The sequence below is a fragment of the Eimeria tenella genome, genomic scaffold (genome assembly GCF_000499545.2).
Source record: "Eimeria tenella Houghton genomic scaffold, Eth_scaff4, whole genome shotgun sequence".
NCBI lineage: Eukaryota > Apicomplexa > Conoidasida > Eucoccidiorida > Eimeriidae > Eimeria > Eimeria tenella.
The window spans coordinates 280,658-300,321 of record NW_013543334.1 but is presented as its reverse complement, the minus strand read 5'-3'; the positions used below and the strand labels follow the sequence as shown (position 1 = coordinate 300,321).

Sequence of the window (19,664 nt, the reverse complement as noted above, 5' to 3'; positions counted from 1 at the left end):
CAAATAAGGAACACCACTGACAGGCTTCTCACCCAATCACCGAATGTGTAGTAAATGGCAACCACGAATACAATGAGTAGACAGGACTCATTTCCATCTTCAACGATTATCTTTTCTTTCGTTTCCTACCCGTGGAAGCCACGTGGGTAGCTAAAAACAGGCCAGATGAGACATCTGTCAGCCATCCACTGGCTGGAGTAGCTTCACTGAGATCAACTATGCTGAACCACAGTGATACAGTCATACGTGAGTATAGCACAAGCCAGTAGGTCTACCTATAAAAATTCTTATCCGACCTACACGCAAAGAAAACTGCATGCAACGCACCAAATTCTTTCCTGTACGTTCAACAAGCTAAAGCCAAGTTGCATCCTTAGAATCGGCAGTATGCTAGTCACACGTCTTGTGCCACAAAACACACTTGCTAAGTGGCCCGGCACCGTCCGCAGCACAAAAAGTATGCTAGTAAAAACGGTCAGCACGGCCGCGGAGATTCGGTGAAGAGCTCTACCTCACTGGCAGTCCAGGCTGCTAAATCGTTGTGTCCATCATTCGTACCAGCGCTTCAATGCACTGCACCCGCTCTCGCTGGTGCTCCCCTTAAATCGACAAATCATTCTGTTTGATACAAATATGCATATTTGGTTTACATCCATAGGCTTTAGCCAAAGCTGCTTCGATTTGCAATAGCTGTCGGCGCGTGGAAGTGCGATTAACCGGCAAATAAACAATGCGCTGCATCAGCTCAGCTGCCGCTGTTGGGAATCCCACGCTTTCTGCAGCATTTGGCTTTACATTGTAGCAGACCAGCGTTGTCGTGTCGCTGGCGGTAAACAATCCATGTTTCAGGAGAACGGCCTCGAGCTCAGAAGAAGTTTCACCTTCGGGCACGACGATGGGGAATAGCCTGCAGTGATAAGCCGAGCATTGTGTAATTTAGAAAGTGTGGCTAGTGTACGACAACTAGTAAGAACAAATGCGCCAAAAGAGATGCGCATGTAGAGAAAACTAACTGGTCTCCACGTAGTTCCTGCGTAGAGTGAGACTAAAACTGCCATGCGAAGCCTCACCAAAATGTCTTGAAACTAGCACCACTCCCTGGAATGCGAAAACCTAAGTGCTGGAGCCTCGAGGCGAACCACAAAGTGCTCAACTGCTGCTCGACAAACTCTTCCAAATTCCAAGATTCTAGCCTCTCTCTGAATAGCTCGCATTCACGGCAGCATAAGTGAACAGGCATGAAGTCCACAAATCGCCAACATATGTCATCCGTGACATAATGGAGGTGGGGACTTTGGTTTCTTACAAGAGCACTGCGAGGAGCGAGGCGCTTGGCTGGACCCGTAGAAGCTTGAAAAGTTCACCTGTAGAAGGGAAACCCCGAACCTGCTTTGCACAGGCCAGTCGCACTGCAGAGATACCGAATTTCAGGGTATGATTACGTGTGTCCCCTTTGAAATACACGAGGCAATACATAGCTCTAATTAAGAGGCGGGAATTCCAGCTCCAGGATATGTGGAGACTCACAAATGACTGAAGAAACGTTCCTGGGTTCCACTGAAGTAAACTAACGCAAGAACAAAAGCAAAAGACAAGAGAGCTTTCAAATGAAGCGAAACAAAATAATAATTGCGCAGTCACACGTATGCAGCTCTTGAGGCTGTGAAAGCGACCTAGTTGAGTGCCAGTAGCAGCCTATGAGAGTATAGACGAAGCTGGGCCTATCATACTAGCACAGTCTCAGGAAAGTCTTCATTATGAATTCATTTTGCAATCCGCAGGCCCCGATAGTGACGCAAAGCTTCTTAAAGAATGTCCAACGGCTGCTGAATGGGTACAAAGCTTGCAAGGACCGCATACGGGCAGCGACGAACCGACTACGCACCTGCAAAAGCACAGCGCATTATGAAATCCAACACAGCAACCGTGGTTGCCTTGCCTTTTCTATACCTTGCATGTTTCGATCTAAAACAGCCACATGCAGAACAAATAGAGAGTGAGCATTTGGATGCTACAGAAAGCAAAATCATCTCTTCATGTTAACCCCTGCACAACGAAATCACAAGCTTACTGTGGCAATGCCTCCACCTGCTGCAGTGCATGTTTTCATTAGACCGAAAGAGAAAAGACTGATATCTGCCAAAGGATGACCTGAACAAAGCGGCAACAGCAACAAAGCACTCAGAATTGACGTTTGTTACTAACTGCTGTAATTAAAGTCAACGCCGACGAAATGCTTGCTTCGCTGACCTCGGTACAGCTCCCCCACAAAGGATTCCGCGCAATCCTCTATGAGAAGAAGCTTGTGCTCGGCGCTAAAGTTGACGAGAAGCTGTAAGTCGCACAGCCCACCGTACAGGTGAGAATGAACAAGAGCCTTAGCTTTAGAGCCCCAACACCTCATTGCCTGCTTCAAACTCTGCGGGGTGGGCATCAAAGTGTGGGGGTCTAGGTCCAGAGGCTGCACGATCAGACGGTGCTCTTCCATTACTCTAAACATCATCGGGACGTTTACGGCTCCAACAAGAATTACAGATCCCTCAGGCAATAGCTCAGGCTGGAGTGAACGGACAGCCTGAATGTAAAGGTCTAATAAGCTGCGAACGCAAAGACCGACGACGCATTCAAAGGCCTGTTGAGGTGCTGCTTTGCCTCCAGCTGCCGGAAGCTCCTGCTCTTTCGGACCGAAGCCGTGTCGAAAGACCGACGGCACGTGATTTGAGCCGTCGTTTGCATAGGCAGCCAAGAGCTGCACAGGAGGTGCTACGAATGTACCGTCATCTCTCCGAAGAGGACGCCAACTGGCTGGCAACTGCTGGAGAATAGACAGATTCCTGTTGTGTCGGGAAGTGGGGCTCAACCGCTTCGCAGATTGCTCGCACGCTGGATTAGGGCTTTCCTTGTCTATATCCCTGCTTGACAACTCCTCTCTGTGGTGGATCGTGCTTGGCATATTGCTGATTATGCCTGCAGCTTTGCTTGTGCTCCGTTTGGCCACTTCATTGTGATGCTGTAGGCCGATGACGCACGTATGCTCGAGTTGCTGGATATGGCCCTGCATGGACCCCTTATAGGCTTGAAGCCACAATTGTTGAAGCTTTCCATGCAGGAAACTGGAAATTTTGAGCCTGCCTTTACTGCCAAAGAACACTGCAGCTTTTGCCTCCTCAACTGCAGCAGATGCCGCTGTCCGTAGCATTCGGAGAGCAGCGGAGAAATTCACATCAATGTAGACTGCAAGAGCTGCCAAAGGATTAAGTGGGCTGGGTGGAGTTATACCGTGACTGGGGGCTCCATGTGGGAGAATGTCGCAATGCTTCGTAGCCATATGCAAGGTGGAGACTGACGCCGTCTTCAGGTTGATCATGGTTGTCGGGCCTTGCCGTTCCCCCTGCATCCTCTGAAATGTATCTTTAATTCTCTCAATCATAAATAGAGAGTCTTCAAGCGCGTTCATTTGATTGAGGTGCAGTCCTGCGGGGGGCCGAGATTTTCAACAGAAGTTACCCGCAACAAATCGGGAAATCCCACGTTGACATGAATCTCTAGTGACTTATTTCATCACATTAGTGTCTTTGATAGAAGGATGAATGCTCGTTTGCACTGAGCAGTCTAGCGAAGAGACGGATGAGGCGGTCAACCATTGGTTAACGTGGCCTTCGGAGTGAATACTGTTCCGGAGGTGTTATAAATGGGCTGTGCCTCGATAAATTCAACACATAAAATTACTTCTGGTTTAGAGGAATGTAAATAAAGCTACGGGGTGGCCTTTGGTCCAGCTGCATTCCTTCTGCAAAGCCTCGAGAGCTGCTGGTCGTCGTAGCAGGGCCACCAGCGATAGTTGCCAAGGTCGCATCGAAATCTCCTAATATTCGAAGCGTTTCAAAATAATCTTCTTCACATGATATGCATTGACTTTCCTTTTTGCGCAGGAGTCTATAGCTGCGAAAACTTGACGAAACAGCTTTGGGCTTGCCCTCCCTTTTCTAGTTAGTCATAGAGGCTGAGACTCGCGTCTGCACTGCACGCAGTCCTACGCTTCGTCTTTCGATGTGAATGTTTTGATTCCTTGAATAATGTTCTCTTATGTGCAACGACAATGTTTAGCGTCAAGATTCGCTCGACTGTCTGTGGGCCTAGCTCTGTAGAGCTCCGTGATGTAGCGGTTTACCCTGGAGCAACGGATCTCCTTAAAAGAGGCAATATTCGGTAATATAAGGTTAAATATCCCATTAATATCAGTAATGCGCCTGTCTGACAAGCAAGAATGCCAGGAATACAAGTACCCGGACTTCGTTCATACTACTCTCGACAGGCCTCACCGTTCAGATATACACTGCCAACAGCACTCCGAGCCTTACGGGATCTTCCACCCTTACATGTTTCATAAGCTCTATCACCAATGATGTTCCATGATTGCTCACACGTGCTCTCCCGCGTCCACCAAATACACCAGACTAGCCTTTTTATGCAACAGAAGTACGCGAATAGTGAATGGATAGGTGAATGGATAGATTCGAACCATTCTCTGTTTTGAAAGACTTGTTGCTTGACAGCATAGTTCCAGCCTTTACAGGTCTTGCACACCGCTACGTATAGATCAAGTGCTACTAAGGACTCGAGCGGTATTGTTAGACCGGCCACACCTACGGCCAAGAAAGTCTTGTCAAAGGACAAGACAGACAACAGAGTGCCGGCAAAGCCAGATTAGTGGTCCGAGCGAACTTTGCACGGCGTGCACCTGAGCAACACTGCGAAATGGGTCCACTCTCAGAGGCACTATAGGCACTTCTACTGTAGACAATGAGCAATCCCTGAGTTATGTTAGGAACTTGCCCACGGACAAGGCACTTCGTCCAAATTTGGGGGCATCTGACAGTGCCTTGTTCTCTAAGTTCTATAGCCCACCCTCCAAGGGACTATAAGCACTTCTACTGTAGACAATGAGCAATCCCTCAGTCAGATTGGATACTTGCCCACGGACAAGGCACTTCGTCCAAATTTGGGGGCATCTGACAGTGCCTTGTTCTCGAAGTTCTATAGCCCACCCTCCAAGGCACTATAAGCACTTCTACTGTAGACAATGAGCAATCCCTCAGTCAGATTGGATACTTGCCCACGGACAAGGCACTTCGTCCAAATTTGGGGGCATCTGACAATGCCCTGTTCTCTAAGTTCTATAGTAAATCACTGAGAGCTAGCCAACGCCCACGCCCTGTGTGCTCTCATTGAGCCATGATTCTAGAAATTGATGCAAAAAAATGCCCAAGAAAAACTACTCAGGCCCACAAAATGTAGCCCAACAAAATCATCTCACGCTTCGTGCGCTTCTTGCAGCTTCTCAAGTATCGTTCGCTCTTGGCAACGGTCCTCGCTGTCACTGCTTGGTCTTGCTTCTTCATGCAAACTGCTTTCATTGTGCGCTTGTGTGCTACATTAGCGATGGCAATACTGCAAGTACGCAAGCTCTACTTAAATCTGCGACGGAATGGGAATACTACGAATGCAATGCCAAAGTTTACGGACGGGGCGTTGCAACGCTCTACCACTGTGCAATTTCTCCTCCCCTAAGAGCAAGTTGTAAGGTCAGTTGCTCAAGACCCTCCTACTCGTCAATGTCTCCAAGCAGATGGCTCCTGGGTCCTGAGACAGCACGTGTCTGTAAAGGTTTAGTCTTGCCTGTAAGAATACTAGACGAGCAGCTCGTTGTTGTTCAGTCCTACTTGGAACGTATCATGACAAATGAGGAGCAGAGAGAAGTCAAGCCATTCAAATCACAAAAGCCGTATGCTGCGTTGCTGCTGTCACCGCAGATGGTGTAGCTCTCTGTCCTCCAACTATGCTACATAAGGAAAAGCCAACCGAACTCCAAAACATTGAAGCCAGCAGAAGAGTGCGCATAGTAACACGTCCTAACCGTAAAAGGAACAGAAACAGCAAAGTACTCCCGCCAACGCTTTCCGTTTCGTACGTACTCTGTTTCCTTAAATATGGCCAGTCCCCTGCACCGCGCACCCAGAATCGTAAGGATGCCTCGCGACTGCAGCAACCATTGTGAACTTCTACATTCTGACCCACTCTATCCACAGTTGCGAGAACAGTCCAAAGACCTTCTATAGTGTAGATACATCCGGCTACGATTTCTTGTGCCCTGCACGGATTACATTAGCCAAGCAGAGTCAATTAGCCAAAGCAGGGTCAATTATGTTGCTTACTCATTGAAATTTAGGAGCTCGGCAAGAGCTTCGGCCGACAAACGGGGGCCTGCCGGTTCTGCTTGCGAATCAATCCTTTCAGTGATACGACGCTTCTGATGCAGCTGAAGCAGCTGCACCGCGGATGTGCTGTGCTCCAAGCCGCCCACTTCGAGGCAACAGAGTAACACAATTTCAAGGCAAATGAATGAAGGCGCGTAATTTATGAAAAGAAAGACGCGCTGAGCTATTTTTTGCTGCAGCAACGCACCTAGTCTGTCGTACAGTTTAGACTTTCTGTCCAAATGGCTCGCCACAGAGTGCGGGTCCTGAGTGCATTTTTCCCCCTTTAGCTCATCAGCAGCGATTCTTGAGCCAACGCCATCGTTCTTGTCCGCTAACTTCCGTGTTGCCCAATCGAGTGGCTGCAGTGTCAGACAAAGCGTTGCACTAAAACCGCCATTGAAAGGAAAAGTGCGGTCAAACAACTCCCATGCATAGTCTAAAGCATACGCAAAAGCTTGACTAAAACTAGGTGCATCACGTTTGGAATACCTTTTTTGATGGTCGGGTCCACCTGCGGGAACAAGGAGCATCATGCGTGAAAAGCTTGCCCTCTCTGGCCGCCTTGACAAAAAGCGGCCTTTGCTCATTCAGTTGTTGCTGCTGATTCTCCTGCTGTTTCCTGACAATATAAGACAGGCGAAGCTGAGACTGTTGTGAGACACCTTTTAGAGGGATCGGACGCTCAATGGAAAGAGCGCTTTCAGTAAGCCAACCATAAGTAGAGCTCATCATGTACAGGCGGTACCTGCTGTTGATGGTAACATTAAACTTCCAGATTAGTTGGGCTGGTTTCCCGTCAAAAGACGTTTATTTGCGGGAGATTTCATAATCGGCTAGATTCACTACTGCGCTGCGGAGGGTTTGCTGCCGGTGGCCGCCTAGTCGGTTCATCAGCTTCACGTACTAATATTTGTGAAAAAGCGCATTAGAGACTCTCTTCGCTTTATTGTCGGCAGTATCCATATAAGTGGGTATGGGGCTTAAGAAAGCCCCGCTTGTTCAACAAGCACAGAGCTTAGATGAAGCACTCTCCGTCTGTTTGGAACACCAAGAATTCTGATTTTGTTTCTGTATCTAGCTCAAGTGTCTACTTTTCCTAGTGATTGTGTGAGATTCCACATTGCCTGGACTTTTCGAGCCTAATTGCTATGGTATGCGGAGAGTCTGTGCTCTTCCTTCTTTTGTTGCATGTGTTCAGTGTGATCACAGTAGTAGAGGCACCAGAGTACGCTGTCGAGCTAAGACTAGCCGTATATACAGAGCGCTCAAGCATTAAACCATAAAGGGCTTTCTGAGCGGCTCCAATGCGCCCGTGGACTTCAACCGTTAAGGGACTGTGAGAGCCTGCATGGAGGTCGAAGCCACACACTAGAGACATTGTGAAAAGTTCCAGAGAAGGCCTACAGTTATATTTTACTTCCTGTTCATTTCCATCCCCGTCATTCATGACAGGGTCTGACGAGGGGGCCGCCCGCAGCGACCTCCTTGCTCCGCCAGAGGGGAAGCTCGAGAGTCCAAAATATGAACTTAACGATGCAGTGGGTGAGGAAGCTAGTGAAAACTGTAGCGATACAGTGCAGCAAACAGTCTGCGTTGAACCAGACGACCGAGACTGTGCCTCTCCAGAAGTTCTTCAGCCGCCGGAGCCTGTCACTGCATCCACGTCTCCCAAGACAGTTTTAAGTGATTGGGCTTCCAGCACGCCTTCTTCACCTGTAACAGCAGCCACGGAGTCGATGGTTGAAGCTCGTTCTCCCAAAGGAGAAAATGGCCTTACAACAATATCTCCTGATGGCATAGCTATTGCTGCTGGCCTGCCCTCCACAACAGGCGTTGAAAGCAAGCTATCTGATCCACCTGCTTTAAGTGTGGACAAAGCATTAGCCACAGGAAGTGTGGCGTCAGACATGCCGCCACCTTCTTTCCTACCTCGGCAGTTGCGAATGAAGAGTAAGCCCGGTCTCCATCCTGTCACTCTCAGCGCCCAGTGTCGCCTCTGACAAAGGCTTGCGGTAAGGCAAGCTGTTGATTGTAGCATATGTGCCCTATCTTTTTTGGCTTCTCAGGAAATATGAACAGAGCCCCGCGTACGCAAGCTGCACATATGTCAAATTTAACGGTTGCCACAGCTGCTCAGGCACCTACGGAAGGACAAGAGGGTCAAGCCGCAACACCGGTGGATCGCGGGAGTGTCGAAGATGAGTTCGCCATTTTCATGAAGGAAATCCAGCAACTTGACAGCCAGAAGGAAGCGGCTGACAGCCACAAGGAAACGGAACACCAGGAGGCAAGTCCAAGACAGGGGGAGGCCAGCTGTACTGAGTGCGCATCCCCAGTAAAACAGCACGATAGTCAAGCTGTGGCAATGACAAGCTCGTATGCTAGTGAAAAGGCACAAAGGACTCAAGAGTGTGAAGCTTCAGCCGAAAGTAAAGGAGGTCAAGGCCAACAGCAACAGGCAGTCTGGCAGGGAGTTCTGGACCCTGCCTCTGGTGAGACCTACTACTGGAACACAAATACTGATGAGGTGACGTGGGAGCTTCCAAGTGTCACTGTGCGTTCCTGTGCTTCTAAAAAGGAGAGGAATGGGCAGCCGCAGGAAGAGCGTGACCTGAGGCAGTGGGCTGCTACTACCTTTAAACTGACCCAAGAGCTGTCGACGTGCTCGGAGAAGGTGCAACAGCTTATGCTTCAGTTAGATTTTATTGAAGCGGAGTTGGAAGCACAGCGTGAACCGGCCAATACGGGTCACTCCGCAGTTCCCTCCGGAAACGTTGACGTCAGCTTGCGCCTGCAGCGATTTCTCTCTGCCAAGCGCCAGCATGAAGCTGAACGTCACAAACACTCACAAGAAGAACGAGGTGGCAGCTCAGATGATGAGCTTTTGAAGGAGGTCATAGACCTCCAGCTGCAACAAGGCCGGCAGACTGACCCTTCACAATGCGAAGCGTGCAGGCAGCGGCTACTGGAGTCCAGAGGGACGCAGTCTCAACAAGCGAAGGTTAGCAACAGTCTTGGAGTCCAGGGGATTTGTGTATTGGTTTCATATTTAGAGGGGCGCACAAACAGTTTGCACAGTCTGCTGGCCTGGATCAAGCCACGCAAACGTTTGAGACTTAATGTCTTACAGGTCCGCGTGCTGGCGTCTTCTCTTGCACGGCGTCTTGGAAATGTGGAGAAAGAATGGGCTTCATCGTTATTAGCTGCCTTGAAGGCTCGGTTGGTACGCCGTTGTTACCTTGATTCCAAATATATGGGATGGTTTTGCTACGTGGAATCAGCCCGTAGCTTCTCGTTGGCCATGTGACTTACTATTTCGCCTCACAACTTTTTGTTTTAGGATGACTGGATTGATGGAGGTCTGAGTAGCAGTTTTTTCTTAAAAAGGCTTGAGAGGATGCAGCACGATCTTCAGGTATGCCAGGCACAGAGGGCTAAGAATGTCACTTCATTCGCGGCGAAGCAGGACAGTAGCTTGTAGTAGCTTGCAGCACGTTTGTGGCATACCTACATACTTGTACTCTCAGATGAAAGCTGATTTGGAATATTTCTGTTCCTCAATATCCTTACTGCAGAAACACCTTTCTCAAGACATGAAAGCAGAAGGGCATCACCACGAGCTAGCATCAGTTTTCCCGTATTCCGCTGCCGCTGCAGCTGTATCAGCAACTTCTGCAGCAAAATCGTCTCCTAGGAATTGTCTAGCTGCTGCCACAGCGGCATCTTCGTCGGATAAAGCCAGCGGGAGTAAAGCCAGCAGTGGACGGCTCATAGGTGCTCTTAGGATTGGTGGTGCTGCGCCAAGAGGCAGCAGCAAGCATAGTGACGATTCGCCAGCAGTCAGCGCTGCCCCTCCTACCCCTGCAGGGCCACCCCCGACGCTTCCAGATGGAGTGCCTCCAGCAAAGTCAGAACCTGCACACGCGGAGGTGGCACCAGCAGCAGGTATGTCGCTGGCCGTATTGCACACTCTCCAGGTTGTCAAAGACCTATACCTGATTCCATCTACGCTCAGATGGGGGCGCTTCTACAGCAGCAGTTTGACTCTTTCGTGCTGCACTGCATGTGTTGACTCCCGGGACCTTGGGACCTTAAGCAGCCCATTGGGCGTATTTGTCAACTCAGTATCTGTGGTTAGTAGTGATGTAGTTTTGTATTGCACCCTCTCAAGTTTAGTCATGGCTCTTCCTGCGTAGTACTGACTCCAGAGAGCACGGTGTACCACACTGTTGCTCGCTGGGCTATGCATCTTGCAACAAGCTGCATACGCACAGCAACTCGATGCGTCAACTCCTGGCAAAACGAAAAGTCTTCGCTAATTTCCCAACAACGGGGCGGCTCGCGCGAGCAGAAGCTGCTGCTTTCACTTCAAGGCTAGCGGCCCACATTGGCTGCCAGCGCCCGTTTGGGCGCGTTGCCTCACGGCGACGCACCCCAACTATATCGCAGGCTCTTGGAGTGCTCAGGCAGGCTCATGATATGGTGCAGATTCAGGTATTGGTGCAGCTGCAGAAGTGCCGCAAAACAGAAGTGCGGAAGTGCACTTTTTGAACCCGTGGCGGCAGACTGAAGTGCCGCATATGGCGGATGGTAGCTCACATAATACTGTATGCAGAATGTGTCGACATTACTGCCTGCTCTTTTCTCATTTTACAGATGATTCAAGACGTCGAGAGGTAGAGGTGGCAGCTCCTGCGGCCACACGAGATGGAGCGCAGGCGCCTGGTGTGAGTGGAGGGACTGCAAAGAGACCGCACAACGGCTCTGCTTGCAAGAAGATCAGTTCATCTAACCCCCTTGTACGAAAGCGTATGCAGCTTGTCGAGAAGTGGCAGAAGAGCAGGGAGAAAGACGAAGAATCCGAAGAAGAGGTCAGTGCCCTAGATTTCTCCACGTGAGCAGGCGACGGAGCTATTTGCCCAAAAAAAAAGAAAACAAAAGAAAACAAAAGAAACGAAAAAACAAGAAACAAAAAAGAAACAGAGGTTTTGATGGTATCAGCCTTAACTTCAGTAATTCCATGTGCATCTCCTCACAGGACTACGAGCAACGAAGAGAGAGATTAAAGCAAAAGAAGCTTGACGAGTGGAAGGAAAGAGAAATGGCCAGGTGCGTTAGATTCCGCCTTCCAGCATTTTAGGAAAGCGAGTCTGGAACTATTGTTTCGATTATCGCCCTCGTTCAGGTGTTGGTTGAACACTTGATCCTCTTTTAAGTACATCGTTAATGCCATTATCTCCAACCTCAGTAGATCGATAAAAATGCAAAGACGGGATAGCCACTTGCGGCTCTGGAATTGCTTCGTGGTGCGGACCATTATGAGCTGTGGTGATTTGCTTATTTGCAGCCGTAGAGGAATGCAAAATGCGAACTTTATTGAAGTTACAGCCGATTGGCGAAGCCTGGTACAAAAGAAGTGATGAGCGTTGTGCTGAAAACGGGGACAGCAGAGAAGGCCCCTGTGCTGAAAACCAAGACAGCAAAGAAGGCCCCTGCCACCCGAGCATGCGCCTTTATGCTGCATTGCTCAAGCAGAGGAGTGACCTTGTGACGCGGTGTCGTTTGCATTGCTTACTAAGGGATGCTGCTTGCGTTGGCCTGCTGGTAACAGTGAGCCAGCTGGAGTGGCGAATAACGAACGTATCAGAGCGTGGTGCCAATGACGTGACGCGCTTTTCGTCTTGCCGGGGGCTGTTTCATTTCGAATAACGGACGTATTATAACGCGGTGCCAACTATGGAATGCGCGCTTCTTATCGTGGGCACTTCTGTTCTTCGTGCATGGGCAAATATAAGGGTGCATGCTGTGAATCGAACCACAGTGCTTGAGGGCCACACCACTTACAGGGTGCTGTACCCCAGATTTCATTCGAAGAGGATATTGGCAGCTTCTTGGTACCACTGGTGTGTTTCTTCCTCTAGAAGTATGCTTGTTTTAGGCCCACTTGACCTGAGTAGAACTCTTGTTGCACATAAACACAGCTTCACTTTACGGCAACAAGTGAGAGTTCGCTGTGGTGGTTTCGCCCTTCAGCACTGCCTACTAGGCCTTAACCCAACAGCGCGGAAGCGGTGATACCTGAGTAATTTTTTAGACAGCCAGCCAGGCAAGCTACTGTTGTCTGGGACTTGCATCATTTCAAAACAGTTGGCTTGGTCGATGTTGGGAGACGGGTAGATGATTTGCGCGTATTTACTTTAAATTGTGTACGAACACAGCGAGTTGCAAGTAAACACTCTCTCACCACCGGAGTAGTGCGATGGGAAGCGGAGGGGCCCCGTTCATCGCGTTGTCACCTTGCCACGTTGGCGCTCACGACCTCTTCACCTTAGTGGTACAGCTTTATTACCCGTCGCTGGCACATTTATTCCCTAACCCCTCAATTAGACTTTCCCTCTGTTTTAATTGATAGGAGTCCAAAGCCACGTAGAGCTATCATATGGACTCAAGTGACGCAACCGGCACGACGAACCAGAACCTAGTGTGGCACATTCTTTTGGCGCTTTTCCCTAATCCTCTGCCAGTGTTTTCTAGTAATTCTTCTTTTTCCTTGTTAGTGGGGTCTCCAACCTCATACGGGAGAGATAGTTCACCCCTCCTCCCCCACTGCTGCATGAAGTCGGAAAAGTCCGCCACTGCGGAGGCTTCGCTATCCCTACCTATAGCTAAAAGTCGTTTATTTTTCGCCGTAAACAGGAAACGGAATTCGATGAGACAGGCGAGCCATAATTATCGAGGCGCTGCGGGAAGTAGCAGCATTGTTGCTGCTTAAAGCAAAGCTCGCCAGAGATGGAAAGTGCTACTGTTAGCCCTCAAGCTACGGAAGAATGCCTGGAGGGTGAATTAAATAGGGCTCTTGATAGTGATAAACTGGAGGTACAACGTAATGGTGGCGCGAGCAGCCGCATACCGAGTCGACAGACGAGAGCCGGGGGCTACCGTGCAATGTGGCAGAGACAGCTGTGCTTGTCTTCAAGGTTACCGGGCATGAGTGTTCTGCTCTTCTGGACACAAGTAAATCGCAATGCTTCATCCGCCCGATCAAATGCGAGCTGCGGGCCATAAGTATGTCGCCTACACGAGACCTGCCGTTTCACCGTTGCCAATGGACAGCATCTGCATACTGGCCGCCTGGTGACGGTGCTGTGCATGTGTTGTGGAAGCGGGGAATTTCCTCGTGGACCGGCAGCTTGTGAAATTTTCCTAGGGCTAGATTGGCTATTGGACCATAGGATGCCCCGGTACTCTCAGCCCGATGAGCTTGGAACGTGAATAGCTATCTACAAATCAACACAACACAAGAGCTAATCAGGAATTCAACCCCTCCTCTGCGTTCTGTTCAAGCTGGTTGTGGAAATCTGGAAAGAGCTACGTATTTCTATACGCATGGTGTCGAAGTTTGTTTTTACCAAATTAGCATGGCGAAGGAAGACTGGCAAAAGAGTGCGCCTGTCTCAGCCATGGGGCTCTTCGGCCTCCTTGAGAACAAACAGCTGCGCCCTATTATCTCAAGGGCGGCCCGGGCTATCTCTCGTCCAAGTATCAACACTCAGTTCCATCCTTTGCTAGACCAATGTGCGTCTGCGTACCTTTGCAATGCATTGATTTATAATTTCGCTCTCCCCGCAGTGTTTAGTTCCTGCAGCAGGTGCTCAGCGTCTTCATCAAGCACCAACTAGTTCCCATGTTCCGTAAGCGCAAATTTCGTAAGCACGATTTCACTTGACTCAACTAGACCATCAGTTCTAAAGGTATCAAGCCGGGCGCTGACAAGTACGCTATTCAGCTGCTTGGGGGTTGCTGACTAACAAGACACAAGTAGGGCGATTTTCTAGTACTACTGTTGCAGGTTCATGGGTCCTGGCTTTGAGGAAATCGTTTGCCCACCTGTTAACTTCACACACAAAGGCATCCACTCTCAATGGACAGAAATTTAACACACACGCTGGATAATGCCGCACTTACTCGAGTACACGGTCTCACAAATCCGACACAACAAAGTCCTTCGAGTTCTATATTGGGGCACCACGATATGCAATAGGTTCAATTCCCCATCGACCACACAAAACGATTGGCCCCCTCAGCTGAGGAATCGACCTCGTGTAGCACAAAAATAATTTGCTATTCCACAGAGATCTCCTAGCCTTAGTCGCCGCTCTGAACAAGTGGTTTAACTTGTTACGCGCCGCTAAGGCTACGGCGTATATCGACCAGAAGGCTCTTACTTGCAGCACCAAACAGCGTCGAAGCCTTTACGCGGTCTTACAACTCGTTGGCTAAGTTTTCTAGTGGTATCTCGAGTTCTCATACTGACACGCTTGCAAGGTACATTATAACTGGGTGATGCGCTGTCTCGAAGTCTAGGGTATCCTTCCCTGTCTGCTACCAGTGGCATCTCTGAGGCTGCAGTGACTCCAGGCACGGTAACATCATTAGCGCTCGTGACTAATCGTCAGTAACCAGCTTACAATTCGGAGAAGTCACGCAGGGTATAGAGAGGCCGCAGCGGCAGAGCTTCCTGTAACTTGATTGTACCTTGGCAGGCAATCGCCTAAAGTTTTTCCCACGCATGACACCCCAAATGCCAGCATCTTTCGTTCCACAAGCGTTGCACGCATTCTTTCCCTGGCCGAGCTTCCCAGTCACGAGCAATAGAAGCTCTTGCAGCACTGCAGTCTCTTGCATTGCTTACGTCAGCACTTATTACAGCAAAAAAGGCACACTTTTGTCCCAACATATTCACAGCATGTGGCGAATCTGTGAACCAAAGCCCCTTGAATTCCCGACGCACGCGCTCTACAATCACCAGAATCACGTTGCAGCTGCCCATCGCAAACAAAAGAGGACATTCCTCACCGTCAACAAGCATTACTATTGGCGGGAAATTCGTCACTATACTGCAGCATACGTGGAATCCTGAGTTCGCTGTATCTCCAAATCAATCAGATACCTGCAGAATTCCTTCAGCAAGCAGTCATATTCCCTTTCTTCGTTGGTGCCACTTCAGTCTAAACCTGGTGCCTTGTCTGCCTTTCACAGTCCCCAGCAATGATTCCAATACTGTGTTCGTTCTTTATTCACGCAAAATGGCTAACTTTAGCTGACAGCAGCCGAAAATGTTGAGGTTCTTGCCCAAAAGTGGCGAGGAGCGCTGCGGTGCCGGCTGTCATTGACGTCACCGTCGTGGCATTCAAGTGAGCCATTTTATTTTCGGGAAGTGAGCACATATTGGCCTGGCGTGCGTGAAGAGAACAAAGTGAACCGTTTCACTCGCTACCATATGTTCCCTTATGTATTTCTTCCAAAAGAGACCGTCGTTTTCAGTCCGAGTTATGGCAGCAGACCTGCAACCGGTTCAGCATCAAGTTTTCCACATTCTCTGCCTATCACTTTGAGAACGATGGACAAACCGAACGAGTTAACTGTATTCTGCTTCGTACTCCGCTCCAGATGCTTCTCACTTTCATTGAGTATGATGGGCAGAGCAAGAGCTTCCACTCCCCGCTCTCGAACTGGCATACGATAGAGCCATCCACTCTTCAGACGAACTCTCTCCCCTGAAGTTATCTTAAGCCTGAACCGTATGTAACCTGCCTCGGTACTGTTAGCTTTACGGCCCCCACCCTTACATCCTAAATGACCAAATTGTTCGAGTGACCCTGTCTGCGGGCTTAGTAAGAGGTATGTCGGCCAAGCAAAATGGCAACGAAAGGCGTACGCTGACACCAAACGTGGTGCCATCGGGTGTATCATAGGGAACACGGCGTGGCTAGCAATAAACGATAACGCGCTCTCACTAGTTAGAGCTTCGTTCCTGCAGCTCCTCCGCTATCACACAGAGCATTGGCACTGTGGCACAGCTTTTGTAGATGCACCAAGTTCGAACCTATTTCCTACGGTCCCTTTACTATTAGGAAGCGCGTCTGCACTGTGGTATACTGTTTAGGGCTTCTATTGGCACAATCTTGATACGAATCTTTTCCATTTACCCCAATTCGTGCCAGACTGCACCCCGACACCAACAATCACATGGTCGCGAAAGAGGCAGCCATTTTGTTAGACTCCAGTGCCAGATGCAGCCGCATACCAGAAGAAGTTAATTACGTCTTGAATAGGAGGGGCGCAGACAACGTCAGTCAGTACCGAGTGAAGTGGAGGGGCTTCCCTGAGGATCAGGCTACGAGAAATCTTGGTGAATATCTAACTTCCCCGCCTTACTCCACGGCAACTCCAGATGCTTCGGCGCAACAGTCAACTGCCACTGGGAAACCTTGTTTACTCACACGCTCCAAGACACTATTCCTGTGCACCTAGCTTCCTAGCTTTCCCCGTGCAGTATTCATGACTGTTGTTGAATTCTGTCAACGGGTAGTACGGCTCAGATTCGCTGCTAGCTCAGAGGCCACAGACAGGCGCCAGCTGCGCGAAGGAGTGGAACGGGCGTGATCGTGGAAGCATACGCCCACGTATCCACCCTTGAGGTGGCTAAGTGCACGGGGCTCCCGAAGACGCGCGTCATGTAGAGGCATACACCGCACGAATTATGCACTCATCATGCAAGACTGCGGGGAATGAAATGTGAGACAATTGAATAGGACGAACAAAAAACAAATATAGCACTACACAACGCATCAATAAAAGTCTTAAATTGCACGAAGTAATTTGAGAACAGTGGGGAAAAAGTAAGCGGCGAGTTAATGACAAAAACAAATCAGAAGGGGATCAGCTAAAAGCAGTGCAGTGTGGAATTGGGCACTAAACAACTGGATAGCTTTCATGTAGCAAAGAATTTGAATATTGCGGAGCGATTGGCACCTGCACGAGCGCGTCCGAGGGCATAGGGTTTAAGGTTCAGGGCTCAGGACTAACCGTCTATGAATTGGCGCAGCGGTTCTGCGTATAGCGGCCGACACAAGCAGTGCAAAAGAACTACACTCAGCATGATATAAAACACGCATTGACGCTCTAGAGTTTAGGGCTAGAACAGTGTGCACTTGCGTGAGTAAAATTGGCTGTTGTTATAAAAGCGCTGCTGCAAACCCAGATTGTCTGGAATTTCTCCATCAATCTAGGTTGACCTAAAGTTGAAGGAAAGCAAGGAGGAGAGTCAATGACCACATAGAAGAAACACAAAGTACTGTGACAACAAGGATTTTCACTGTAGGAAATATATTTACATGTATGGTATGTGGTTCTTAGTTCCCTTTCGCTTGGTTGGACCTAAATTCTATTTTAAAACTCAGGGGGTTTTAACTTTCTCTGCAACGTTTCTAATGTCAGGTGAAGTTACCTCGTTGTATAGTTCCAATTCAGAGTACTGATTCCATCACCTGGCGGGAAGTGAAAAAGCAAACTGGAAGAAAAAACGTAGACCTGAGTTACCAGCGGTAGCGCGAGCTGCAACTTTCGTACAGTCTGCTGAAGGGATTATAACTAGAGGGATACACTGCGAGCCAGGCCTTCCACAAGGGAGATATCAGGGGACGCAAAACGCAAGAGCCGAGCTGGGCACGAACAACGCTGCGGTAGAAAATAGGATGGAGGCACAGCGGACCCAGGGCGTAGTGATCACTAAAAGGAGAAAAACGTCAGAAGCTCCTTGAGTGACGAGTGAACCGCTATGAGAAGAGGGAAACTGCATTGCAGCCCAGGAAGAGCTTCCGTGGTCATATATGAACCAATGGTGTGTAGATTGATGCAATAACCTACCGTACAAAGAAAATGTGTTATGAAGTGATGAGGCCCAGTGTCGTCTGCGCTTCGGCCCCGCTGTTGTGTATGGCAAGGGAAGTTACCGAAGCCACAGCGGGCGGCAATGTAGGAAAGGAACGAAGAATTGAGCCGAGAAAGATGTACGCATCCCTCAGGATAACAGACCTAAGCTGATTTTGTTTGAACCCCCTTTTGTTTACTGACGACGTTTCGAGTGAGTGTTGGAAAGTTTCAGGGAAAGTTGTTTCTGTTACTACTAACTACTACTAAGGTTCCCACAAAGGAGCGTCATCAGAGGCTGCGCAGCATCCATCGGCTTCATATTAGGAGGAAAGCTGAGCCCCATTGAAAGACTTGCAGCTGTTGTAGCTGTCACTGCCGCAGGGCTTAGGGATCTAATAACTGCAGCCGGACTTTGCAATTGCAGCCAGGCCATATGGTGGTTGTATCCCTCCTTCGTCTTCTCACATGAATCTTACCCTACTTCGAAAGCAAGCCCTTTATGAAGTATGACTTGTGTGCCCTCAATCAATGCGGCCCTATTTGTCAGTGGTCTACTCGTGCAACTGGGGACACTCTCCATACACTGAGAAACTCACAGCTGGTCTATGAGTCTCGTACCTAGTGCTGCTCAAAAAGCGTCGGTGGCTTCACGAAGTAGTTATTGGCACTTTTGCAGCATATACAAGCATCCCCGGCTCCTCACTAGTATGAGAAATAGTGCACGCACACGATAGAGTCTGGTAATCAATCTATGGGACGTTGCATATAGACTGACGCAGTGACCCTCACCGTAAAGGAGTGAGCGGCAGCGGGCCTCGCCTGAGACCTTGTAAAAACATTTTCTTTATGGTAGTTGTGTTCTCCACCTGATAAGAGAATAAAGCGCACGCAACGAAGTGAAAGAGTTTGTACAGGGTGCGCGCTTTAGAAATGCTTTAATTGTACATAGGAGCCCCAAACACCCTCATGCACGATGGCCACAGCCTGTATCCCTTGCTTTTAGAAGGAAGTGAAGCCGTGTTCATGTGTCTTGCTTAAGTTAAAAAAATTGCGCATGAGCTGTGTCATTCCTCTGGCCTGTTTGAATAGGTAGCAGAGATGTTCTAACGCCGGCTAACTGAAGGTTCACCCTTTGGCAAACACGACGCCCCGGTCAATCTTCTACTCGTAGCTCCTGTGATCAAACAAGTAGCTGTCAAAGCTTCTGTACACAGGATGTTTATTGTTAACTAAGAATGTGAAACCTGCCACGGGTCTTGTGCATAAGTCAAGCAAAAATGCCTGCAGGAGCTGCAGGGGTTTCAACAAGCTTCAAGGAAGGATAGCCACCAAATGGCTACATAGCACGAAAGGAGAACTGAGTGTGCAGTGCCGGAAGCTTGTTGTAACAATTTCCAGATAAAATATTGACGGCCGAAGTGCCCAAGGGGTCTCGTTTGGGGTTTTTGGAGTTGACTTTAGTGATGGGGCGCTCTGGCCAATATATGCCGACGACATAGACTGGTCACAAATGTGAGGGCCAATTATACTTGTGCTTCCACGACTACATGCAATTTGGAGTGTGCCAGGCAGACTTGAAGATCCAGAACTACGAGCTGGAGCCTCAGCTGGAGGCTCAGAAAAGGCTCATTTGTGGAAGCGGACTATAGCCGCATCCACGAAAAGCTTACTTTCTTGGATAAATTGCCT

The 19,664-nt window shown here is 49.1% G+C and overlaps 3 protein-coding genes across 3 annotated transcripts; 1 reads left to right on the top strand and 2 right to left on the bottom strand.

Annotated features, from left to right (window-relative positions):
- Window positions 1-1,729: 1,729 nt before the first annotated feature.
- On the bottom strand, window positions 1,730-3,457 carry ETH_00034630 (uncharacterized protein; the record flags this gene model as incomplete). The annotated part of the gene is made up of 3 exons (XM_013376758.1): window positions 1,730-1,885; window positions 2,072-2,151; window positions 2,251-3,457. The coding sequence occupies 3 exons, from the start codon at window positions 3,455-3,457 to the stop codon at window positions 1,730-1,732; spliced, it is 1,443 nt and encodes a 480-aa protein (XP_013232212.1).
- Window positions 3,458-5,719: 2,262 nt separating this feature from the next.
- ETH_00034625 (uncharacterized protein) lies at window positions 5,720-6,992 on the bottom strand (the record flags this gene model as incomplete). The annotated part of the gene is made up of 5 exons (XM_013376757.1): window positions 5,720-5,722; window positions 5,918-6,002; window positions 6,216-6,363; window positions 6,466-6,619; window positions 6,750-6,992. The coding sequence occupies 5 exons, from the start codon at window positions 6,990-6,992 to the stop codon at window positions 5,720-5,722; spliced, it is 633 nt and encodes a 210-aa protein (XP_013232211.1).
- A 713-nt stretch (window positions 6,993-7,705) lies between these two features.
- On the top strand, window positions 7,706-11,811 carry ETH_00034620 (uncharacterized protein; the record flags this gene model as incomplete). Its single annotated transcript, XM_013376756.1, has 8 exons — window positions 7,706-8,210; window positions 8,327-9,261; window positions 9,391-9,483; window positions 9,601-9,675; window positions 9,836-10,205; window positions 10,917-11,131; window positions 11,299-11,369; window positions 11,649-11,811. 8 exons carry the CDS (start codon window positions 7,706-7,708, stop codon window positions 11,809-11,811), a joined length of 2,427 nt encoding a protein of 808 aa, XP_013232210.1.
- Window positions 11,812-19,664: the final 7,853 nt, after the last annotated feature.